At 39.0% G+C, this 27715-nt stretch overlaps 1 protein-coding gene across 4 annotated transcripts in view; it reads right to left on the bottom strand.

The window, feature by feature from the left end:
* Positions 1 to 27715, bottom strand: part of ADGRB3 (adhesion G protein-coupled receptor B3) — a 1107867-nt gene that overhangs the window by 304937 nt on the left and 775215 nt on the right. For all 4 annotated transcript variants that reach the window (XM_089681322.1, XM_089681321.1, XM_089681323.1 and 1 more), the window contains one exon: positions 14577 to 14620. In XM_089681322.1, the coding sequence (XP_089537448.1) occupies positions 14577 to 14620 (44 nt within the window). The remainder of the gene's footprint in view (positions 1 to 14576; positions 14621 to 27715) is intronic.

The following is a 27715-nucleotide window of genomic DNA, read 5'->3' as shown; positions in this document are numbered from 1 at the left end:
ACCAGTACTCAGTTGCTTCCAGGGCTTAGAACATGATGCTACAGTTCCTGGCTAAACAGCACTGGGACTAAGTGACTGAATCCAGGAAGGGTACCTCTAAGCCTGGTCAGGTAGTCAAGTCCTGGGACTATTCAAGGTCAAGGTAGATAGAAAGCAAGTTTTGTCCATAATCAGTCCCAAGGTCAGGGCTGGTAGCAAGCAAGTATAGTTCAGTTAACAATCTGAGGTTAACTTCAGGCAGCAATCCAAAGAGTAAACGAGGTACAAGGCAAAGGTTGGCAACCAGGGAATCCAGAATAATAGCAGTGTTCAAACAGGGAAACAAACAGGTAAGCAGGAAGCTAACACTATAATAACCACAGAGGCACAAAATGTTGAGGACTAAATAAGGCATCTACTGCACTGAAGACCAGTCCAACTGGGAGATGTGTGGCTAGACCCATTATTCTGCAGCTGATGGGAGCAGATAGCAATCTGAGAAGGCCCATTACCCTGGAGCTGATGGGAACAGTTAACAGTCTGAGACTGGTGAACCCTTAGCTGACAGAGGAAGCTGCAAGACTGCAGAAACAGACCTGCATTCTACTCTCTGCCAGGAGGGTCATTAATAGCTTTCATACATGGAAGAAATGGAGTGCTATTTTTCACATGCTTAAAATTTTCGTAACACGAGTTATTAGCTGATGGTTTTAAAGCTGTAGTAAACCACGCACACAGAGCTCAGTGCACATGTGCAGGTGACATCACTGGCTGCTACACGATGGAATATCTCCTAAGATACAAGAGAAAAAGCAAAGTTTACTACCGCTTTAAATATTACATAATCTGAAAAATATTTTATTTTTTATATTATACTCTATATTGGGAAATGTTGCTGTGTACTTGCTGAATCTAATACTAAACTCTGAGCAAACAGCTACTTACACAAATAAAACACATATAAGGGAACTGCTTTACTCAACAAATTATTTGTATTTCTGACCACCCAGTCTTGAAATGTACACAGCCATGCCTCAAATCTCAATCCTGTTTGGCAGTGTAAGATAATAATTTTCCTTCTGCTGCAGCTATAAAAGTATATGATGTATAATTACCTTTTCTGATGGAGGCCTGTGTCTTAAATCCCTGCTGTGTCACAGATCTCCAACTGATACAGGTATTCAACATCTCCTGTGTGTTGAATACCTGGCCTCATGCTGTGCACTGTAGTTCCACCCTGTATTGATGTGGAAGCTGGAGGGATGTATTTCATACATACCTGGAGTTTAGCTTTAAAGGTTATACCTACCTGGGGTTCAGCTTTAAATGAAAAAAAGACAAACTGATAGATTTGCTAAAGAAGTCTACCTTGTTCATTGAGATTAGCAAGTATAATGAAGCTGTACTAAATTCAGTCATTCAGTTCTCTAATAGCATATATTGAGTTTTTTTTTAATTTTCAGAAAGCATACAGTTTGCTAAGTGAACAGCTTCTGTGCCTTTATTAAATCAATGCCAAAGTACCTTTGATGTACACTTCTCCACCATCACTCATTGCTTCTATTAATATCTTCTTTTACACTCCAACCACTCTTTGACAAACTACTGCCCATCCTATGATGTCATAAAAAAACATAGTTTCAAAGAATAAGTTCACCTTTAGAACATGTTACATAGTCCACCTGTTTTTATGGTAGAAAATGTACCATGTTCCAGCATCTGGACCCTCATACCCCTGATCCCCCCTTCCTGTAACAGCAGACTGGAGATCTTCCCCCTGCACCCATTGTCACAATTTAAAGACAGCATAGCTGTGTGGGTCTCCACTCACACTGCCACATCATTCATTCACAGTGTCCTGTGAATCACTAGCCTACAAGTACCGTCAGCCATTGCGGCTGCTTGTAGTTCTCAATAAACTACGAGGGTGCTGGTGAATGCTCTGGCAGTTCATTGAGTCTTCCTGCTCTTAGGTAACTGCATGTCCATATGAGGTACAGGCAGACAGCTATCCTGAGATTCTGCAGGAGCCTGGAATTGCACCCGCTGATTTGCTGATCATGGGTGCAATGTTCTGCAGGGTAAAAAATAAATGCATTGTTTTACCTGCAAAAAAATTTAATTTGCTATTGTTTTAACAAGGGAGGATCAGGGGTGGACTGACAACTCATGGGGCCCCCGGGCAATAGGGGATCATGGGGCCCCTGTGTCCTTGGCCAAACTCAAAAAAGCCTATGAAAAAGGTACCAGGGACATCTCATGGGGCCCCCTACTGACCCCGGGCCCTCAGGCAGTGCCCGAGTTTCCAAATGGTCAGTCCGCCCCTGGGGAGGATAGACCATTATAAATAATCTCTGTTTGGGAAATGAAATAAGATTCAAGCCAAGACCTAGAAAACAAAATGCAATTAAATTCATTAGTTGATCTTGTTGTTTTGGGTGGTACACCCCTTTAGTCGTATTTAAATTAAAATTGAACACAAGAGATTGTAAAATAAATGTAGGACATTTATTCTTGCTATAGGTTTTTAAGAAGATGTAGAAATTTCCAATATTTTCTATCAATGGTTTTTGCACGTAATGACTATATTGTTCTGTAATCCTAAAGCTCAATCAAACATTGTTGTCAAATTGCTGCACGATCCCTCTGGGAAAAAAATCAAATCTGTAATGTAACTTAAATGAACAGCATTTGTCTATTTACTCAATAGTGTTCTTTACAGATTAAACAAAAGAAGCTTGAAAAATTTCCTATAAACATAGCATGCATTCTGCCTTGAGCCTTTTTTTAAATAATGTTTTTTTTTTTCAAATATTTAACAGTTTAAGTATTGAATAAAGTAAACTTTTGGATGCAACTGCACCTAAAATGGCACTTAAACCACATGAAGAGTTCCGTACCATACTTTTCGATGGTGCAGTTTTCACTATTGCACTTTTGTATGATACATTTAAAAGAATCTCTTTTTCTGTAATTTACCTATTTAATCAAGAATCAGAATCTTCCATTGCTTGCATGGTACTACAAATGAAATGTGTGTAAATTGCCCTATATGAGTTAAAGTGGTTGTAAAGGCTCAAGGTTTTTTACCTTCATGTATTCTATGCATGAAGATATAAAACCTTCTGTGTGCAGCAGTGCCCCCAGTCCCCTCAATGCTTATCTGAGCCTCATTGTGATCCAGCAAAGTGCACGACAGCCTCAGCTATCCCAGGTCTGTGCCTCCTCATTGGCTGAGACAAGCAAGCAGGATTTATTGGCTCCCGTTGCTGTGAATAACAGACAGTCAGCTATGAGGAGATAGAAGCAATGGGGCCAAGCCACAGCTCCGTCTGTGAATGGACAACCAGAGCAGTGGGTGCCCCCATAGCAAGCTGATTCCTGTGGGGCAGGAGGGTGGGGCCAGGAGAGCCTGCCAGGGACCCGAGAGGAGGAGGATCCAGGCTGCTCTGAGCAAAACCACTGCACAGTAGGTAAGTATAGACATGTTTGTTAGTTTCCCCAAAAAAATTAACCTTTAGAATTGCTTTAAAATGCATTTAAAGAAAACACCAGAAACAAAAACCAGCAAACCCACAGAGCAAACCCAGAAACAAAAATTTAATACATTGCAGCTCGCCAGTCCTTATATGTGGTGGCTGCATCATTTTTAAAGCTAAGCACATTTTTGCAGATACAAAACTATCTGCTGACCTTGTCCTTTCAACTTCCTGTGAACTAAATTGACATTTCAAATAGAATTATCAGCTCTCTTAGCTATCTTCTGTGAACTACAAAACTATTACTATGTAATTGAGATAAGGTGACAGCAGTGCTTCTCCATAGATACAATACAGTGAGTGGGAGTTGTAACTGTAGGACCAGAAGTGTTTTTTAATGAGAATAACCAAGTAAAAATAAAAGAAAAAAGCCTGAAAAAAATGAAACAGCTACAACTACCACATCCAAGGACTGTCAAGTTGCAAAATATTAAATGTGAGTTTTTGTAGCTAGAAGCTGAACAGGAAATTCCCCTTCTCAGATCACATAAAATGAATGTTAATAACACTCATAACACAAAAAATATGATATGCAATATAACTGTATTCTTAATTCAATATTTTTAAAACCACACTTCTAACCCCCACACTCTATGCCCACTCCCCACTAATTGCTAGGATGAATTTACCAGGACACTGGGTGTGCTACACACACCCAAGAACACTTCATCAGTACACTTGATGAGTGTAATATGTACTGTCCTTTTGCCCAGCTGATATGCCCCCTCCCACTTGTTGGCAATTCTGGGTTTATAAAATAACGGGATTTCCTATGTAAACAGGGCAGCTCTAGAAGCTGCTGCTGTAAAAATGCTTTCTGACAATGTCCAATGAGAAATAAAGAGATACAAAGTAATATTGTTATCTTTATATCTACTCTGTTTAATTCATCTGCAGATGAAAGGAGTTTACATCTGAAATGTTCTGAAAATGGTGTAAGTTAAAGCAACCGGACAAGTATATTAAAAGAAAAAAACTATTTTGGCCCTTTATAACTCCTTATTAACTTATAGTTTACCCTAATCAACTTAAATTATTTATTCTTCCCCTTCTCCCTTCATCTATTGATTGTCTGCTGATTTGCTATTGTTTGTTAATTTTTTTAGTATCATATTAAAAAAGCATAAAAAATATTTAATTTGTAAAAAACTTTTATAGGCTTTGCACCAAAATCTTAATTAATTTTAAACAGGACAAATTAGCATAGAATACATTTTAATACTTTATGTTTACAGTAGCACTATTTTTTAGTTAGTTTATAACAAGACTTTGTTTGCCCTTTAAAAGCATTATGGGGCAGCACAATGGCTAAATGGTTAGCACTTCCACATGGCAGTACTAGGGTCATTGGTTCAAATCCCAACTACAGCACCACCTGCCTGGGGTTTGCATGTTCCCCCTGTGCCTGCATGGATTTCCTCCGGTTTCCTCCCACACTCCAAAGACATGCTGGTAGGTTAATTGGATCCTGTCTAAATTGGCCCTAGTATGTGTATGTATGAATGTAGGATAGGGACCTTAGATTGTACACCCCTTGAGGGTTAAGGACTGATGTGAAAGTACAATATATATGTAAGGCTCTGCATAAATTAGTGGCACTATATAAGTACCTGTAATAAATAAATTATGTGCATTATTTGGTTAAGCTAAGTAATGAGAAATGTATTGCTGAATAAACAGGCCCATAGCAGAAATGTAAAAATTGATTGTCTATAGGGGTACGTTTACCAGGGCTGAAGCAATTAAAAATGAAAAACCACTTTTACCTGCCTGAAGGCACAAGGTCCAACATTTTCTATATTTTGGCCTGCACTGGGTGTTAGGGGTCTTTTTTGAAGTCAACACATCTCTGGCTGATGTGGACACCCCATTAGCTATCAATTGACCAGGTCCTATCAGGTTGGAGAAGAATGCAGCAGTGGGATGATGTTATAATTAATGGTGGCAACAGGCCAGATCAGCTGTGGGCCTGAACTCCCGCACTGGATCAAAGTTTCTAATCCTGGAAGAGGCACCATCAAGAGACCCAAAAGGCAGACTCAAGTGAGTAAAAGGAGGTAAGAGGATGTATTTATTAAAACAAAATTTTAAATAGGTAGAAGGGGAAGGGGTCACAGTTGTGCAGGGATAAGTTCATACTGAATTACATGTGCAAGCCTCAAGTGGTAAACAGGGGTGGACTGACAACTCATGGGGCCCCTAGGCAATAGGGGATCATGGGGCCCCTGTGTCCTTGCCCAAACTCAAAAAAGCCTATGAAAAAGGTACCAGGGGCATCTCATGGGGCCCCCTACTGACCCCGGGCCCTCGGGCAGTGCCCGAGTTTCCAAATGGTCAGTCCGCCCCTGGTGGTAAATGAGCTCCTAATCTGGGTAAATCAAGAAAAACAGAAGAGACCTTCTTATGCAGTACAGCAGTGCAAAAAGCATTAGTAATGTGCAAAGTACAGTAACCCCAAATTATATTTACTTTTTCTGATGTCAGATGAGTAAAATATGAATTAATTTTAATAAGTTATAAAGAAAATGCAGAGGAACATATTTATGTCAAACTATTTTAAAGTTGTATTAAACCTATTCTCGTTTTTATAACTTTTTGTTGCCAGTATTAAAAAAAACCCAGCAGTAAATATTGAAATGATATACAGCATTTACCTAAACTATGACAGGAAATCGAAGAATAATAACATATAACAGTTACTACAACTATGACAGCAAATCAAGTATTAATCACATATTATAGTGCACAAACCAGAAAAGGAACCATCTAGATGAACTGCCTTAGTCAGAAAATGCTGAGTGCTGGAGCTGAACACTTGGCTGTATAGATTAGTTATCCCCTGAGAACTCCAGAATAATTTACATTTCCAATAAGAAGAAATTGAAATGGTTCAAAAACTGCACAGTATCACTTTCAGCTAGACATGTGGATTGATGAAGAAAATGTGCAATTTAAACAAGCACATTAAAATGCCCTCACAGTTACTCTAATTGATACACTAAGAAACAGTTGTCAGACTTGTAAAACTTCAACACAGACAAATCTATTATCTTTAAACCAAAAGCATGCTTTTAGCTTCTACACATTTGCAGTTAACATACTGTAAATGCCTTTCCTACTTAGTTTTGTGATTGGATGTCATCAGGTTGCTAAGAACAGGCAGTTCAAACTTTCAATCATACTAAGGAGGAAAGGAGTTCAACTACTCATCATTAAGTTTTGTAAAAAAAATAAAAACAAGTTTCAACTGTTTCGTGAGACAGCTTTTGTGGGTGTAAATATTGAATCTGTTTTAAGGTGCATTTTGTCACAGAAAGTGAGACTGCATCCCACAGAAATGTGACAACCTAATTGCTTTATAATTCTGGTAAGTCCTTTCTGGTATCCTTACTATATAACTCAACTCATTGAAATTATTTAAAGATCTATGGATAACCTCTAAGGGGTTTTTCTCTCCATTATACCAATGAATAGAGGTAGTCTATTACATTATATATAAGTGAATAAGCTTTCAGGGATAACATTTTTTTAAATTTAGCAATTGTTTTATGTATTTACTGTCACATGGATTTTTTGGAAGTAATTATAAAGTTATTTTTTTTAAATACAAATGTATATATATATATATATATATATATATATATATATATCTCAGTAAGGTGCATTTCAAACACTCATGTATATATTATGTAACTAATATAATGTATGTGATAACATTTATTATGTAAATTTATAAAAAAATAAAATGTACATTGCTTGAAAAGCTCTATCCTAATTCAAATTCAGATTTTTGTATTCAAGGTTTTTTTTTCAATCCTAAAGGCTTTTTACTCCAATACTGCAGTTTTCAATACTACACAGTTGACTACAGCCACTTGATAGATCGCTTCATACACTTGCCAGCAAACAGAATGTACTTTCTAGTTCTGCTATGCCAGTAAATTGTCAACAGAACAATCTATGTCCGTGTTACTGAGGGAAAGCAAGCATGTACAGTTGCCAACGCATGCCAAAAAATCTGTTTGTTGTTGTGCGGTATACTAAAGAAAAAATACAGTTTAGATTTCATTCTCTGCATGTTTTATTGTATGCATGTTTCATATTTTCTAAATAACCGACTAAAAATGCCTTTCATATCCACATATCTAAGTCATTGCTGTGCACTTTATTTACTATTAAGTGAGATTTAACATGTAGAGAAAAAGCATTTAAAAGTCAAAAGCAACAAATAAATAAATAAATAAATATAAATTTATGTCCAAATCCATTTCTAGGAACTGTGAATAAATATCTCATTATGTGTGTTGATAAAGAGAGTAGATAATGTTTACTTAAAGCGGAGCCCCATCTAAAAGGGGAAGATCCGCTTGAAGACTTTGTCATCCACTCCCTTTTAAGGATTGGCACCTTTGGGGAGTGGGGGGGGGGTACCCAAATTTGAAAGATACCCACTCCCACTTCCACTGTGATCTCCTAGGTAATCAGAAGCAGAAGTCCCCCCCCCTCTCCATAGTCTTTTGGGAGACGTGGAAGAGTCCCAGAAGACTCCGGGACCATTCACAAAGCGCAGCACCACTCGTACATGCGCAGTGGGCAGCCGGCTGAGAAACCGCAAGCTGTCACAACTGGGTGCCTACACTGAAGATGTCAGTGCCGAGGAGACAGGACGGTTGGTCAACTTGGCCAGTATGAGCAGTGGTGTATTTAGGTTTTGTGCTGCCCTAGGCAACACAAAAATCGGATGCCCCCCACAGAGAGAGCCTGATACCAACCAACACCACCACCCCCCCACCCAAGCCCCACCCAAGAGAGCCTTGCACTACCACCACCCTCCATGCACCAAATCTTCGCTTCATTTCAGAGCTTCCCATCAGATCTAAAGCAACTGCACTTGCAGTGCACCTGAAGTTCACTTGCAGTGTACAGCCTATTTACCTTTATTAAATCAACCCCAAAGGGTCTATATAGGAAAAAGGTAGCAGGAGAGCTGCTCTCATAGTCAGTACACTACTAGGAACTAGTTATGTTATACATTTTAAAGGAAGAGGAAAGCAACAATGCAGGGAATTCACTTTGTTTCTGCTTTTCAAATCTAAAGTCCTTAGTGTAAATTCTCCCACCCCTTCCACCAAGCATGCACTGAAAGAAGTGGTCTAGTATTCAGTGAAAAGAAAAAGTATGTATTATCATTAATAATCATCACAGCATTTTATATAAGTGTTAATGCTACTGTACACAACTGGGGTGATTTAGTAAAGGAAAATACACTGTGCACTTTGCAAGTGCATTTGCACTAATTTTCCCGAGAGTTTAGTGCAGTTGTGTTAAATCTCTGCTGATTGCCATCATCCAATCATGCGCAAACAAAGATGTGGTGTTTTTTTATTTTATTTTCCATGCATATGATTGGGTATTATTTGCAAAGTGAAGCTTCACCACATTCACTAAGCTCTTGGGAAAATGAGTGCAACTGCACTTCCAAAGTGCAGTCTATTTGCTTTAGTAAATCAATCCCAATTACTCTATAACCCTAATACAGACTACTTAAAACTGTGGCTTTTTGCAGAACTACAAACCTCAGCTGTTTGGTTAGTTTTAGCTCAGGAGAATAATACATCTACCTTGCTAAGGCAGATAAAAATTATTTTTACTGCACACCCTGAAAAGGTGTATAAGTGACTTCAGAAGATGATCCTTTGTGTCTGATATTCCCTTTTCTTGACTGTAAAGGTCTCGGGAAGGGTGGTGGTGGGTGGGCCATAATTACAGGATCAATGTCAAGAGCAATCTCTGTAGCGATTGAAGTACTGGATGTGTGCCACCTACACATTTACATAGATTTTTTTAAGTTTAATTTGCCTCAACAACATCCCTAATGGGGCATCCTCCCACCTCAAGTACTCAAAGTAGTGTTCTAGTATTCAGTAAAAGGAAAACAGATATATTAGCAATAGTAATCATCATGATATTGTTTATCTGCACACAATTACTTTAATACAAACGTCTTAGATTTGTAAGTTTTTTTTTGCAGAACTACAAAATTCAGCTGTATTGTTAGTTTTAGCTAATGAGGATGATACAGCTAAGCCATTAATAAAAAAAACCCATACTGCATAGCTTGAAAAGGTGGATAAGTAACTAGAGATGATGATCCTGAAGCATCCTCCTATGTGTCTGAAGTCCCCTTTTCTATACTGTAAGGGTCTCGGGGAGGAGTGGGTTGTATATGGTCAGTGTCAACAGCAATCTCTGTAACCTAAATAATATAGTACTGAATGCTTGCTATCTTCATATTTAAACAGATTTTGCTATGTTTATGGTAATGTACAGGTTACTGTGCTGTGGTACTTTGGCCGTTTTTGGTCATTGGTGCTTCCGTGGGGATATAGGGTGTATATATAGCGATAGGGGGTTGGGCTTGTTAGTGGTTGGTCATGGGAGTTGGAAGGCCATGCATGTGAAGATATAGCATTGGACCTAGAGTGGGGTTGTTCCTTGGCGGGATCCTGAACAGGACTGAGAAGTTGGAATTATATTTCTACCAATTGAGAACTACCACAGACTGAAAAGTATGCACACCACAGCATAGCCCAAGGTTAGCACAGCATCACAACAACATTTATAAAAAGGGGACAAGGAGTAACAACATGTTTAATTGCACATTGCCCTTGCACCTGTAACATTTGAAAACTGTGATGTGGAGATACCATGGAACTGTTGGTCTAATGCCTTTTATTGCAAATAAAGGAAGTTCTGATGTCTGATTTACTTGAGAAGTGGGTGAAAGTGTATCTCTCAAAAAATGTTGCTGAAGTCAATGCCGGGACAGGTGTTACTGGCAAGTGAAAAGACATTATCCTTCTGGTGTGGGGACCAGTGAAGTAATTTGGCCTTCTGCCATGAGGAGAGTTAACTCACACGAGAAAGCAATACCACCATGGTAACACTTGTCAAGGGTATTCATGTAAATGATCAACCTATCAACTTTCTGTTGGTTGAAATGGATGGACTTTTTCAACCAGATTAACTATGTAAACTATGTAATTTGCAATTCCCCCATGCCCACAATTATGCCACCGCATGTTAACTACGGCTCTGGCTGACCACACACTATGCCTGCATCTTCAAAAAAAAAAACAGCCTTTGCAGACTTACAAGAGCTATGTCAGACATGTTCATATGAACTTTAGTAAACTCAGTACATATGCAACCTTGGCCAGAATGTTGACGCTACATAGTATAGTGTCGCTGTCATATATGTGAAGGTAATTAATATACTACACTCAACAATGCTGTTGAATTTAGGCAACCATCTTTGAACTTGACAGAACTGTCATCTGTGCACTGTCTCCCTTTATGGCAATAGATCTCTATAATAGTGATAGATCATTAATATAATGGATGTTTTGCGTCATAGGGTTTACTGGAGACATACACAAATCACATGTGATCAGCTCCATACCGCCCCAGAAAAAGTCTCAATAAACATCTAATTAAAACTTTAAAAAGGACCCCTTTACCATTAATCCATCATATCTTTTCAAATTTATTGCATGCTCATGATTACATTTATATGTATTGTTTGAGCAGCAAATACTCCCACAAGCTTGGGCTAAGTCATTCTGTTTTTTAGAGCCTGTTTTGATGAGATTTTATTTGCATCAAGCAGGTTTTGCATTCCTTTTTAATGCAAAATCCATTTAAGCAGGTTTTGCATTCCTGTGAATGCAAAATCCATTAAAGCAGGTCAATTGCAGGAAAGAAGTCATCTGCAGATAAAATGTATCTATCATTGAATTCTGAATTTGAATTCTCAAGCTGTAGTCAAACTGATGCCATCAACACATGCCCAAAGCCCGTGCCCAAAGCTCATGAACACAGTTTTGTAAAGATCAGACCTGCACAAAGGCAAAGGGTATGTCCTTATTGGCTCATTGAATCCTATGACTCCTATCTACTTTGCTTTTTACCTGCTAAGATCCAAATTCTAGTTAAGTGGTATTAAACTCCACTATAGTGTTTTAAATGAGCCCCCAGGAGGTGTATGTCATAATGTACTAGTATGCACTGCATATTAACACATTATGGCAGACATACCTGTCAAACCAGTTCCAGTGAACACAGCTCCAGCTAATCCTGGACACTTCCATCTTTCCCTTGTCTTCCTTTTGGGTTCACTTTTTCTGGCCGCTTGAATGTTCTATTATGACATCACTTCTGCCCATTACATGGGGTCATTTCATCATGGCAAAGAGTGGGTGCTATACATGAGGTCTGACCTGCTCATGTAGGGCTCAGATTACATTACAGCTGACAGGTTGAGAGAGACATTTATGACAAAGAGACCACTAGGGTTTCTTCTGGTATAATATGTAAATCTATGGTGCAAACCCTGGTCCCCATAGGACAAACAGGAACAATTAGAAAATTATGTATAAGTTCATAAAGTCCATAATTATAGAATAGTCCACACGAAAATTATGCACAAGATTGGCAGCTCCACCGAAAAACTGGAATAGATCTCTTCTTTAATAATAATAACAAACAACATAACCGTTCTCATACCAATAAATTAGAACACTGCCTCTACAGCCAATTTGGTTTGAGAAAGGAGCTGATTGGTGCTCCAAAATGCATCACCTAGGTAGCCCAGGCCCAGGATCCTCCCTCTCCAGACATCACATGTGGTTTTGAGTACCACGGTGGTTCCAGCGTCACTTCCGGTTCCACGCCTGTCATGATTCTCTACAGCGGTTTACTATGGTCTGTCGCTCATCATCCCTACTTGGTTTCCATCTCCCACACCGCTATTGATGGACTTCTGGATCCGCATATTGAAGACTATTTATGATTACAAGCTGTCTTTTTGTCTACCCATGTGAGTGCAATATTGATGGTTTTAATAAAGTGTTTTTTAATACTGCACTTAGAGGCTTCCCCTTTTGGTTTTGCTTTTTCTTCTGGTACAAAAATCCTGCCTTTCAATTTTTTACTTTGTTATAACTTTAATGGCCACAGAGTCACTTAAAAAACTAAACTTTAGTGTATGGTGACTACAGCAGCATTTATCAAGGCATACTTGCACTTTATTGTATATTTACCACTGCTTTGCCCTTATCCAGCAATGTCATGCCAATTCTTGCCATCACTACCATTTTCTTCTGCTTTTCTGTCAGGAATGGACTCAGCACTGGTGGTGGGACTCACCTGCCGTGTGGGCTGTAGTACCAGGGCTGACCAGCGGGTGCTCTCAGCAGCCAGAAGATCACTCCTGTAATCAGCCAACACCTGGGGCTGATTGCAGGAGGTGTATTTAAGGAATGGCCAGACCTGCAGTCAGGGCCTTGGTGTATGTTTCCCATGAGCTCCTGTACCTGGTATCCTGTGTTCCTGCCTATCTGCCTAGTTGCTTACCCTGCTTTGATCCTGACCTCTGCTGACCGTCTCCTGTTGAACCCCTGGCTTGCCTGACCATCCTTCTGCCTGATCCTCTGTACTGCGCTGCCTGTGAGTTACTGAACCCGGCTTGTGACCCTGACTATTCTCTGCCTGCTCCTCCGGTACCTCACTGCCCACACGTTGCTGACCTGGCCTGCCTGACTATGCCTGACACTACCCAGATGATCCATCCATCCTACACGAATCCAGTCACTACTGTCCAAACCTGCCAGCCCCTTCAGATCAGGCTTTCCCCCGGTACATACCCTCAGCGGACCCTTCTACCACAGTTGGGTGCACTCAGGGGCCACGACTTGGTCTCAGTCCTGCGCCAAGTCCATCCCCACCATCAGGGGCTCTGGTGAAAAGGCAGACTGGGGCTTAGACTCTGCGCCCTGGGGAATCCTGTTCTGTGGGTCACTAGAGATCCCGCCGGGCGGTGCCTGACAGTACCTTACAGCCTGCCTGACCATTCCACCTCTCCAGCCCTGACTACGCCTGTGTTCCTGAAGCCTGCTACTTCCCTGTGTCAGTCCACACATTTCTGGTCACACCCGGATCCCTGACATTTTCTTTTACTTAGAGCTCAAGTATTCCCATGTCCCTTGTTGGATACACTGAACTAAATAAAAATTTAAAGATGAACCAGTATTGTTCATCTGGTTCTTATTTTATTGCTGTTGGTGTGATCACCACTCCAGCTAATCCTGGGCACTTCCATCTTTGCCTGGTCTTCCTTTCAGGTTCACTCTTTCTGGACACATGAATGGCCAGGCTGTGATGCTATTGTCATCTGCTCTTTTTTTCCTTACAGCTCTAGTACTCCCATGTCCCTTGTTGGATACACTGAACGAAATCAAAGTTAAAAGAGGAACCAGTATGGCTCGTTTGGTTCTTAATTTAATGGTGCTGGTGTTCCATGTATTAGTGAAGAGCATATGGCTGATTTCAGCTTTTGAGCTAGTGGCCACAAAAATGATAGGTTTTTGCTTGTTACACACATTAAAATTTTTAATGTATGAGGTAACTTTTAAAAAAAATTAAAAAATAATTTCCTATCAGGATAATAAAAAACAGTATATTTGATCTCTGTACAAGAAGGAAGAATATCAAAAGAGATAACATCAGACCATAAATGGACGGTAATAAAACGTACATGCATTTACTGCAGATAATAAGCATTCTTCTTCTTACATTTAAGGGCTTGTTCACACTAGCGATTAGGGGGTAGTAAAGTTTCACATTTGAGCCATGCTTTTACTGCCCTCCAACTGCTTCCACTTTAGTCTCAAAGTCAGTGGCCTAAGATGTACACATGCTGCAGCCATGACCTATTTAAGTGGATGGGGACACTTTGCAAGCTCCCTGCAATCACATGCAGTGAACACAATTGTGGCAAGATAGTACCAGGTTCAAAGGGTTAAACCTCATTGTGAATAGGTGATACTATGCCTCCTCACTGCCTGTCAAATGTTTTCTGAAAAGCAATCCAAATGAGGATTGCTTTCAGAGAACAAAGCTAGTGTGAATGAGCCCTTAGGGTTGGGAACAGAAAATTATTTATCTTTTTTTGTTCCCCTGAAAAATACATATTTTCAAGAAAGTCAATTTGACACTTACGATTTTGAGTCATCCCAAAGAACACAGTATGGCTTTAAAGTACTCTGAAAAAAATAAAAATAACATTACTGTACAGAATTTCCTCTGAGTACACAATGATATCAGTATTATATTACCAATACTGAATGATGTAATTGGTCAGATACATTTTAATTATGTTGTACAATTAATCAAATTAAATTACCAAATATGGATGTTAATTAATTAGATAAGTTATAATGATACTTTTGTTTAGTCTTATTATCATTCGTTGATTAAATATGTTACTCTCTAGAGATTAGTGTAATTTAACAGCTGCCTTGCTAAACATTTTACAATACTGTATTCTGTTATGTCAGTTAATATTAATAAATAAAAAAACAAAAGTCAGTGTGGAGAGAGATAGTATTTATGGACAGGAATGTAGAAAACCAACAAAAATCATATTTATTGCCATACTTGTCACACCTTTAATTTCTGTCTGACCACACAGATAACTCCACTGTATCGCATTTTAAAAACATTTCAGAATAACTCAAAATGCATGCAAAACCTTTAATACTTGTAAAAATCTTTTTAAATTACTGTATAATACTGCATACACAATTTTCCAACTAATCATATACTATAACTCCATGCTTGTCAGCAGGAATGAGCTTTGTATTCAGACTGAGCAAGGGTTTGCTCAATTATACATGTTCAGAATGTCGCGGACGGCTGAGTATGCATTCTAGGCCACAAGGGTACCTGGCCTGGTAGTTGAGGGAGTCGGTAGGCAGGGGGCTTCTTGGAATCTAGTAGCCCGCAATAAAAATATGGGGTCCCCAGATACTGACCCCCATGCAAATGAATAAGGGGTACATAGTACCTTTGCTCATTCTGAAAAAGTAAAGTAAATAAAAAGAAACACTTTGACAAGCCCGTTATGAAAAAAAAATGCCCTTTGTCAGTGATATCGTCCAGAGATGCAGATTCTCTTCAGTCACAACTGCCCGCCTAACTACTCACTGTGAATGACAACTCCTGGGCCCCAAAGCAGAATGTTGACAAAGTGACTGGGTCCTGGGTGACACCATTGTCCACATATGGTCATGACCATGTAGGCAGGCATGTTATTTAAAGTGAAACTGCACTGCATCTGAGCACCACAAACCAAAAATGCTATTTAATTCACTGTTGTTATTCAAAGCAAAATCACCCTTCCATTCATGTCTCCATGCTTTATTTTGCTGAGAAACAAGTTTGAAAAACACCCCCTGACATTTCTGGCAGTGGCCATCTTGAGTAAGAGCAGATGATTCATGTAGCATTTACTTCTTGGAATCCATCTACCCTTAGCTCAGGCACTGGCTGAACTGAGAACCCTCCCCTCCTGAAGACTCCTGGGATGTATGACAGAATTTGAAAAGACATGGAAACCAGGAAGTAACTGAAGAAATGTAAAAAAGAAATTTAAAACAAGTAAATATGATATACTTTCCTATTAGTAAGTATCAAAAATAGTCAGTGTTGGTTGAGAGAGTGAAGTTCCACTTTAAAGAAATGTTGTGTTTTTAATGTTTCGCTTTAAGTGTTATTTAACCACTTGCCTACCGGGCACTTATACCCCATCTTTACCAGGCCAATTTTCAGTTTTCAGCGCTGTCGCACTTTGATTGACAATTGCGCGGTCATGCAACATTGTACCCATATGAAATTTTTATTATTTTTTTCTCATAAATAGAGCTTTATTTTGGTGGTATTTAATCGCTGCTGGGCACTTTACTGTTTGTGCTATAAACAAAAATTGCAAAAAAATTTGAAAAAAAAAAGTTTCTTTGTTTCTATTATAAAATTTTTCAAACAGGTAATTTTTCTCCTTCACTGATGTGTGTTGATGAGGCAGCACTGATGGGCACTGATAGGCGGCACTGATGGGCACTGATAGGCGGCACTGATAGGCAGCACTATTGAGGTGTCACGGATAGGCGGCACTGATATGCAGCACTTATTGGTGGCACTGATAGGCGACACTGATAATGGATACTGATAGACAGCACTGATAGGTGGCACTGACTGGCATCACTGCTGGTCACTGACTGGCGGCACTGACTGGCAGCACTGCTGGGCTTCACTGATGGGCACTGGTGGGTGGCACTGGTGGGCACAGGTGGGTGGCACTGGTGGTCACAGGGGGGTGGGCACAGGTGGGTGGCACTACTGGGCACAGGTAGGTGGCACTTCTGGGCACAGGTGGTGACAATGCTGGGTGGCACAGGTGGGGGCACTGCTGGGCACAGGTGGGTGGAACTTGTGGGTGGCACTGCTGGGCACCGATCATCAGGGCACTGATGATCAGTGCCCTGATGATCGGTGCCGATCCCTGCTCTGACAACTGCCGGTTCTCGGCAGTACTTTCCTCACGATCTGACAGCGTGAGGAAAGTGCAGCCGAGAACTGGCAATTGCATTTCCCTGTGACACAGGACACAGCGATCACGTAGATCGTCGGGTGCACGAACCCGGGGGTGCGCAGGAGAGCGCGTTCTAGGAGGACGTCATATGACGTCCACCCAGAACTGGCCGGCCGCAGTGCAGCCGTCATTCGGCTATCTGCCGTCAGCAAGTAGTTAAATTGATGATCCCTAATAAATCAAATCCTTTTTGTTTTGCTTTGGTATATGTCCATCAGGGCAGTGCCCTGCCACCATGCCTTCTCTTTGGCAATCCCTTGCCTAATAGCCTAGAAAATTAACATTACTGGTATCTAAGATTCAGTTGATATTACTTTGAAAAGTGTTCAGATTCGGCAAACAAACTAAAATATTTTGCAGAACGTACTTGAACTAATCCCGGGTACTATTGGCTAATTGCTATTTGTCTGTATAAAGCTGCTGATTCAAAATATAACAGTTTTTTATGTTTAGTTCTTGCTTATTACCGAGAATAAAAAACATTATTTTTCTAGAACATCTAGCATACCAATGGTATAAATATAACGTGAACTTCTTTTCTATTCCCAGATAGAATACTTCTAGTAACATCTAGGGCATAACTACAAGAAGTGCAGAGGGTGCAGCAGTGATAGGATATTAAGGTCATTAGTTAACATTACCTTCTGTACAAAAAGAAGCCACATTATAAGCAAATAACATTCCTTATTCAATCACATATACAATTTGTGCCATATGTGGTGCATCAATATTTGTTTTTGGCACCATTGTCAAATCTGGATGTTAAATGTTGACATAAAAAAAAAAAGGAAAAAAAAAATCTACATACCTTGAGCCCTAGCCATCAGCTATTATCAATAAAAGCATGTATATCCCTCTAAATATTGAGTCCATGTGGGGTGAACACCCTCAAATTTAATATCCACTTGGTTTCAAGTTTAGATCTGTCTCTTTTCATATGTGTGTGGAAATTGTGTTTATCAATTTTCACAAAGAAGGTTTCTTAGTACGACAAGAGCATAATGCTTGGAAACACTATGCTCCCAAAGCCCATTTTGATGTTCTGATGATCTGCGCTATCAGAAGCATTTTTGAGTTTGTGCTTCATTTAACCCTTTTAAGTTGGAAGCCAAAAGGGGAAAACAGCTGATCTTTGGAGCCTCTAGTGGCCAGACATTCCTGTGCGAGTTATGACCATTCAGTTTGTGGGTTCATGGCGCTTTGGTAAGCATTTAGCATGCGTTATGAGGGTGGAAATTATTTAATTTGGGCTGTCTGTTTCTACACTTAGAGGGCTGGAACACTGATTACTCACATGTTTAGGACCATCATCACCGAGACTGCGAATAAGTGCACAGAGGCACTTTCTTCTGGGAACATTTTATCAATATAATGTTTTTATGCACATGCATGTATGTGGATTCAACTTATTTGTTAATAACCAGAATATAGACTTTTCATTTAGATAATGTTTTACGGTTTCTTGATTTTAATTTTTTCATTCAGCATTTGAAGAGCATATGTAGGCATTTGTGTTGGGAACATTTCACTCATATGTACATATGGTTTGTGGGGTTCTATATTTCTGTAAAAGACTCACTAGTTGGATACTTTTTTTTGTACACAGAATGCATGATGAGTGTCAAAGCTGTAGCACCAATAAATACGGTTTTATATGAGTTATACATTTTTTTTGTGACTGTTTTTTTATGCAGGCCTTTATTGTAGACTATTGGTGAGATTTAACACTATATTTACACCATTTACATGGTATATATTGTATATCAGAATATAGGATGAGCTGCTTTTCTGTCATTTTGGCTAAAAGCACGGTTAACTATTTATCTTTACTTCTGCATTATACCAACAGAAAAATGGTAAGGAGATTAAAAAATGGTCGTGGGGCAAGAGAAGTTCTTTAACACTTAACCTAACTACTCAAGTACTTGAGTATTGACTTAAATACTTGACTGTTGACATTGAAGTATGGACTTAAAAAAAATATATACTCACCTAGGTGGATGCAGCATCTGTCCCCCACTGACTGTGTAGTGAGAACTGATCTCTGAGCAGAGATCCATGAATGCTAGTCTCTGGCTCCATGCTTTGCTCCTCCAGCTATGACTGGAGTGCTGGGCTGTGGAGGAGGTGGGAGGGGCGGGCTCAGATTTTAGGCAGATCACTGAAAGGCTGAGCCAGGTGCCATTCCACACTTCTGGGTGGATCCTGACCATATGGCCGGGATCTTTTCAGTGCTTTGACCGGTTGAGTGGCATCAGCAATAAAAATGGGTCACGGGTGTACAGTTTTAACTGCACTCTTGTGACCTACAGGAGAAGTCTAGTCAAAATAGCTTTGGCTATACTTCTTTAACACTTAACCTGATCTTTAAATGTAGCACAAAAAAATTAAACCCTAAATGTAACCATGAGCCTAACTTGAAAACCTTAATAAGCTTTACTCTCATTACAATCCAATTATTGTTGTTATTATTATTATTATTATTGTCTATTTATTGTTTTACTCTGACTTAACCCCTAACACTAATCCAGTTCCTCTGTACTTACATTTCTTACACAGAATGTACGATGAGTGTCAAAGCCTTAGCACCAATAATACTTGAATTATTATCTAACTACCAGCTTCAATTTATTAACGTAGAGCTAAATTATCCAACAAACTTGTCTGCTTTTTTCTAGTGAAGCATAATGAATGTGAGTAGATCAAGGGATCTTACACCAGCTGACTTATGTTTCTAGTTCACTCTTGGTAAGGCAGCTGCCAGAACTGTCATAATACATAGTACAAGTTTGATACAAAATTAAACAACATTTTACTTTTAATACAACCCCTGTTCTTTGATCTATTACCTGATGTAGATGACATTTATATATAAAGAAGATATTGGTGTGGATCTTCTAAAGGCAAACAAATTGTGCATTTTGGACATGCAGTTGCACTAATTTTCCCCAGAGTTTAGTAAATGTGGTAAAGCTCTGCTGATTTCCTTCATCCAATCACATGCAAGCAAAGATGTTGTTTTTTTTTTAAATATTCCTTATACATGATTAGTTATTATTTATAAAGTGAAGTTTCACCACATTTACTAAGCTTTGGGGAAAATGAGTGCAACTGAACTTCAAAAGAGCACAGCCTATTCGCCTAAATCTATCAGTGTGTCCATTTTTATTAAAAAAATATAAAGATTGGAGATCCTGTTAAGAGTTTTCACTAATTCTCTGTGACTTGTACTTGTGTCTCTAGGTAAAAGCAATGACTAGCTAAAATTAAGTACGTATTAATAAACTATCATTTGGTTTAACAAACAATCTAACCTGCAATGTTCAGCGTAACCAAGACAGCGTAAAATCATTTTAAATTACCTATTCGTACAGACTAACTTCTAGTGGTGGATTTTCAAATCAGCAGGATTTTTTTTATTATTGACAGAGAAAAAAGAAAAAATTATCTAAAAAACATGAATAAACTCTAGCCATGTAATCATATCTGACAACAAATATCACTATTCCAGACACGTGACACAAATAATCAAACTGGCAAAGGATGACTCACTTTTGTAATCACTAAAAATGCCACACAAAAAAAAACCACATATAATCAGCACTGACAACTCTTAACTATTCCTGATGGCAGCTGTTGTAAAGATCGGCAGAAAAATGTGTTAAAGGAAACCAATCTTAAGTGTTGCTTTGTGGTTATCAGTTATACACTATGAAATGTATCCAGTATATCTACTCAGTTATGAATATATATATTTACCAGCTTCTCCTTTCAAAAAGCAGTATCAATGCACTGTACACTATTAGACTGGAGCCAAACTCTAGCTAAAACTTTATTTTTTTGGTAGCATTGGGAAGGTTATTTATTATGGTACTTTACTTTGTAATTTTTGTACTAATGTCTAATTTTACAATAATTAATTTTATTTTAAAGCATTTTTATTAAAAGATACATTTATGTTGTAATGCTCTGTGCAAACAGTTGCTATATAAATACTGTATAAAATAATTAGTACAAAATGCAGTAAAAACAACTGTCAGATTTCTTGCTGTCTTTAAATAGTGATTAAACCCAATTGCAAAAATGTAAATATATTGCAGCTTGCAATCCTTTAGATGTGGTGGCTGTATTAGTTTTCATTTTGGGCTAACAACATGTTCAGTATGTACAGAAAATGTCTGTTGACTCTGCCAGAAATGTAGTGCCCTTGCCAATTCCGGTGAGACGAATAAGAAGCATAAAACAATAGTATATTTCTTCAGTAAATCATTTATCTCCCTATTCCCCACATAATGTAGATTAACAAAACAGATATGTTTGAAATCTAGCCTTGGGGCAACCGTGGCTTCCTCTATAGATACAATAAAGAAGTGAGTGCAGCCACCTAGTGAAAGGCAGTGTGTCATTCATGGGATTATCAGGTGAAAATAAAGGAAAAAATAACAGAAATAAAACAAATAAAACTAATGAGGCCACCAAATCTAAGGACTGGTAAGCTCCAATATATTACATTTTTGTTTTAGATTAACTTTGACTTTATTGTGGGGATTTCCTCTAATGTCCTGCTGTAAGACAAAACAGAATGTTATAATAATCCTTCCAATTGGAATGTTTATCATCATCATTAACCAACTCAACACCAAACACTTTCATCCCTTCCTGCCCAGCCCAACTTTCAGATTTCAGATTGTCACACTTTGAATGCCAATTACTCAGTCATGCAACACTGTACCCAAATAAAATTGCTATTTTTTCCTCTTGAGAGAGATAGAACATTCTTTTAGTGGTATTTAATCACCACTGTGTTTTTATGTTTTTTGCTATATAATTGAAAAAATATCAAACATTTTGACAAAAAGAAACATGGTTTTCTTCGCTTCTGTTATAAAAGTTTGCAAATAAATAATCCTTCTTGATAAATTCAGTCTAAAGTGTATTCTGCTATACTTCTTTGGTAAAAATAACCCAGATCAGCGTACAGTATTTACGCTGTGTAAAAGTTATACACTCTACAAACTATGTTATATATGAAAATTAATCAATCCTGATGTACTGACTGCCTAACTCATTTCTTGAAGCCCTAAAATGCTAGGACAGTACAAACACCCCCCCAAATAACCTCTTTTTCGAAAGTAGACATTCCAAGATATTTAGTAAGAGGCATGGTGAGCTTTTTGAAGCTGTAATATTTTGTCACAATTTTTTTGAAAATGAAGAAATTAAAATACCAGAGCAGCATAGCGTCTTCATATGACTACTCTGGCAGGGACACTGACTGGTGACAGAATGGTAAAAAAAAATTGTGTTTTCAACTTTTTTCAACTTTTTTTTTTTACAAATTTCTTTTAGATACTATGACAGATAAGTACAGTGTCACCCTAGTGACATTGTACTGCTCTAAGGAGGTGATCAGGATTTTTCGTTTTACTTTACTTTGATTATCACTGTTATAAGCAATCATTTTTATGAGTGACATCTATTCATAAGCCATTGTGTACTATTGTGATAGCTGTGATAGGCCACAGCTATCACATGGTACAGGTCAGTGGTGATTGGTCCTTGTAACATCTGATCACTGTGACCAATCACAGATATCAGAACATAGTACACAATGAATGGCTATGAATGAAAGCCATTGTGCACAACTGACATGTGATCAGTGTAATCACAACAATCACATGGTACAAGGGCTGGTCTAGTAAAATAATCTTCCTTCCACTGTGGACACAGTGGGTGACAGATTGCACCATAGCGCACCCCCTAGGATGTGCAAAAGGAGCCTGAATAGGAATCATATGACATCTTCCCGGGATAATGGTGCTCCCACCCGGCCATATTATTATTATTATTATTAAAATGCAAATAACAAAAAAAATCTTATCTTGTGGCATAGGCTATAGTGATAGACCTGGAGAACCATACACAGCGAATCATATTAGTTGTTAAACAGACCTTGAGTATCCTAAATAGTGCAAGTTTACACTCGTGAACAGTGCAGAGTTGAAGGCAAAGGGTAATACTTTTTTTTTTAAGGTCCGCTTTGAAAATGGTTTCTACTTTCCCTTTTGCAGAAAACATGTAGCTTTACTGATTATCCCTCCTGGCCAGGGGCGAATTGAAAACTCATGGGGTCCCCGGGCAATAGGAGATCATGGGACCCCTAGGTTTAAAGATGGCTGCTACATTGCAGCAATCTTTATGATGCAACATTAATGTGGCAAGCCTATGCTGAGGGGCACCAAGTTCGTCAACATGCACAGTGGCAGGGGATTTAAAGCTGGCAACCAAGTAAAGAACCAAGGACCTTTCACAGGCAGTGCCATCTTAGCAGCATCATAGGCCCCTGGGCAAAGTAATGCACTGGGGCTCTTAAAAGGGAGATGGTGACCTGCGGCATGCACAGCGGGTGTGGCTTAATTATGCCACATATTGAATGTGGCTTTTTAGTCTGATTAGAAATTGTTGTTGTTTTACACATTTTTATTTTTTTACAATTTTTATTTTTTATTAAAATTTTTTAAATAAGTATAATTTAATGATTTGTTTACCTTTTTCACAATGCTGTTGGTCTTTGGTGACATATCAAGGTCCTAAACACACCCCTGAAGTCACTTTTGAGAAAGAGAAAGGGAATGAGGATACATTCCCCAGCCCATTTCTCTGTAGACTCAGCTGCACTGCACATGGATGAACAGCTTCACTTATGTCAGGGCTGAGCTCTTGCTACTTAAGGAGCAGCTCTTTTCTTTCAGTGCTCAGAAGCTGCTCAGCTGTCCGTTAATTACCAGCCACTCATTGTCTCCACAGTGACTCATCCGGATACCTTTACCTGCCTCATTACCCCAACCTACAGCCAGCCCTTTTTGCTATTTTAGCACCTTAGCTAATTTGTTTCTTGCCCTTGTGCGGTCTATGACCTCCAGTGTGTTCCTGCCTGTGTTACAGTGTACAACTTGCTCTGGCTGACTTCTCTTCTGATTCCTGTTCCTGATTTTTGACTCCTGACTATACTGACTTTTGGTTTCCTGACTCTGGCATGTCTGATAACCTGCTCTGGCATCCAGACACATGGCTTCAGTTTTGACTGCATTCCTGATTTATGTTATATTTGCTATTTCATTAAAGGTGTCATTTTAACTTCACTTCCTCTCTCTGTGTGGTTCATGGTTCCCTTCCAGGTATGACTGAACACAGTGAGTGATCAGTATCACTGTGCAAAGAAAAAGACATATTCTGAAGCTCTCCATTCTGAAGATCCCCCTGGGGGGGGGAGGAAAGTCAGCAGCACTGTGTGGGGGGCACACAGGTCAGTGTAGTGATTTCAAGAAATAACTGGATGTGATCCTTTGTGGCTCTCACTGCAGCAGCTGGAGCAGGAGATGTTGGTTTTCTACAGTGAGAGCCACAAAAGCTCAGTTTCAGTTATTTCCTCCATCTGCTGCACTGATCACCCACTCTATCTGCACACAAACCCCCATGTTGGGGAGGACTGCAGGGACTCCCCTTGCACCTGGGGCCCTGTGCCAGTGCAAAAGGCTCTGTTCATGGGGCCCCCGGGCTGTGCCTGAATGCCCAAATGGTCACTCTGCCCCTGATTCTAACATAGTTACATAGTTAGTCTGGCTGAAAAAAGACAAAAGTCCATCCCGTTCAATCATTAAAAAAAAAAAGTTATAATCCTACACATACAGTTGATCCAGAAAAAAAAACAGCAAAGCATGATCTACTTTGCTCCTGCAGGGGAAACAATTCCTTCCTGATCCCCCAAGAGGCAAATCAGATCCCTGGATCAACTTTACCTATACATGTTAGTATCCAGTTATATTCTGTCTATCTAAGAAAGAATCCAGGTCTTTTTAAAGTAATCCACTGAGCTGGCCAGAACAACTCTTGAAGGAGCCTATTCCACATTTTCACAGCTCGTACTGTGAAAAAACCTTTCCATATTTGGAGATTAAATTTCTTTTCTTCCAGACATAAAGAGTGCCCCCTTGTCCTCTGTGATGACCTCAGGGTGAATAACTCTACACCGAGTTCACTATATGAACCACTGATGTATTTATACATGTTGATCATATCCCCCCATAATCTCCTTTTCTCAAGAGAGAGTAAATTCAGTTCCTCTAATCTTTCTTCATAGCTGAGCTCCTCCATGCCACTTATCAGTTTGCTTGCCCTTCTCTGTACCTTCTCCAGTTCCCCAATATTCTTTTTGTGAATTGGTGCCCAAAATTGAACCGCATATTCCAGATGAGATCTTACTAATGATTTGTACAGGGGTAAAATTATATATATCTCTCTCTCTGGAGTCTATACCTCTTTTAATACAAGAGAGGATTTTGCTCGCTTTAGAAACCACAGCTTGGCATTGCATTCCATTATTATGCTTGTGATCTACCAGAACTCCCAGATCCTTCTCCACCATTGATTCCCCCAGTTGTACTCCCCCTAGTATGTATGATGCATGCATATTCTTAGCCCCCAAGTGCATAACCTTACATGTATCAACATTAAACCTCATTTATAATGCACAGCGCTGAGCAAACCTTCTGACGCTATATAAATACTGTATAATAATAATAATAATTTGCCACATAGTTGCCCAATAAAAAAGTGCATTGAGGTCGGCTTGTAAGTTGGAGCCATCCTGTAAGGACGTTAACCCTTCAAGGTGTTATCCAGTACCTCCTGGGTGGGTGAAGGCTCCTCATTACATTGATTCCATGGCTAAGGCTGACCCTGCCCCATAGTGTACATTCCTATAGCAAATATCTGAGCTCAGATATCCTGATTTCCACCATCAGCCTCTGCTCCTTATTATTCTCATTTGAATATTTTACATAGTGCTATTGTTGCAGCTTCAGAACTTCTGGGCTGTAAATGTTATGGTGGCTCTCATTTGCACTGATTCATGGTAGGTTGGTAGATTGGTCAGTGGGTGTACTCACTGGCTTTGCTCGCCTTGGGTCTCTGCAGCAGCTTCTGCACTATGCCAAGGTTTTCAGCTTTGACAGCTGGGAGCAGATCCAGGTTCTTCCCTATCCTCAGTGCTGTACCCCAGAAGCCAGGAATACTTGGGGCAATCATCATCCTCATTCTCAGGAACCTGACCAGGCAAGGGTGGCGTTGGGTGGGTAGAGTGAGATGATACTGAGTGTTCAGGTAGAGGAGGGAGAGAGAACAGAGGGGTCATTGCTGCCCCGGTCTCCTGATCCCTCCTCCTCTCCCTGAACCTTATAATTGGCTGTACTGCTGAGCTGCATGTAGGAGGTGGTGCCACTGCACACTCTGCAATATACATAATATCATACATTGATACAGTATACACTGCAAGGAGTCTCTCATGGGGCCCCCTACAAGCCCTGGGCCCTCGGGAAGCTCCCAAGTGCCTGAATGGTCAGTCTACCCTTGCTCCTAACTTAAAATGGTCAACAGGTTTGATACACCAAATTCAGTGGGAATTGAACACTATTCCCACTTTTGCTGTCACTGAATGATGTATTCTAATCTGTGCTATATAAAAAAATGTATGGTGGTAGAGAAAAACTATTAAAGTGTATCTAGTAATATTATACTAATATGGTAATACTATACTTGATAATATGATGACATTTGTCTCAACATAGAACAATTTTTCAAGCTTCACTGTACAGGAAATGAAAGATCACTTACTACTAACAAACTGCATACAATAATATACTGTAATTTGAAGACTGGTCAGCTTAAAGGGAGAAACTCTTCTGATTCCAACTGGAAACTAAACCAGTGAAAAGACTGAGAGATTCCAGTGCTGCATTGCCTAAAGGTGTCTTTAAAATAAAGCTGAGCCAGATTGATATATGAATAATGTATATACCCAATCTCTACTTAAAGTACCTAGTTCTATAAATTACAATACATTATTATATGTAATTCTGCAAAATAGTGTTAATAAGATCCATTATCATTTTTTAATAAGTTCTGAATAAAAATATCTACAGTATCTACTGTAAGGGTATGAACAGTATTCACTAATGCAGCATTAATTTTGTCACAAGGACATTGAGTATATTAGAATTATAAAGACATATAGCTTTTAGTCTTTCATCTGAATTGTTAAGCAAAAAAAAAATCTGTTGGAAAGAGCAAAAGGAAAAGAATGAACAAAATTGGATATTGCTACAGTCCATCCCTTTGGGGAGGAAATGAAATGAAAGTGAAATGGACAGACATGTACAATGAAAAATACTGATCACTGGCATGAAAATCACCCCATGTACTGTGAGGTTTAGTGCATTATGCAGAAAAGTAGAAAAAATAATCCACCAGTTCCTATCACATACATCCAACAAAAAGGACGGGTAATATACTTGGTTACTTTACAAAATAAAGCTTCCATTGAGAATTTTAAATACTTAAACAATTGCAGCACTTATTGCAGCCTTATTATAAGGCTATTTTGATTTAAATAATTTCAATATTTTCCATCAGAAATGTAGGATGCTAGTACAGTATATATAAAGAAATTGTGCTACATTTGTAAATAAATTCCCATGATTATTATATAATAATAATAATAATAATAATTATTATTATTATTATTACGTAAATGTTAAAACGTTTCACAGTTAAAACCTTACACCATGCTTACTTTAATTTTAAATAGGATGTTTTGGTCAAACTGACCATAGACACATTAATTGGCCCAAGCATACTATTTAAAGTGAAA

This window comes from Staurois parvus, unplaced genomic scaffold (genome assembly GCF_062004578.1).
Source record: "Staurois parvus isolate SC_StPar_1 unplaced genomic scaffold, SC_StPar_1.0 ptg000264l, whole genome shotgun sequence".
Lineage (NCBI taxonomy): Eukaryota > Metazoa > Chordata > Amphibia > Anura > Ranidae > Staurois > Staurois parvus.
The sequence above is the reverse complement of the archived record's forward strand: the minus strand, read 5'-3'. Positions and strand labels throughout refer to the sequence as shown.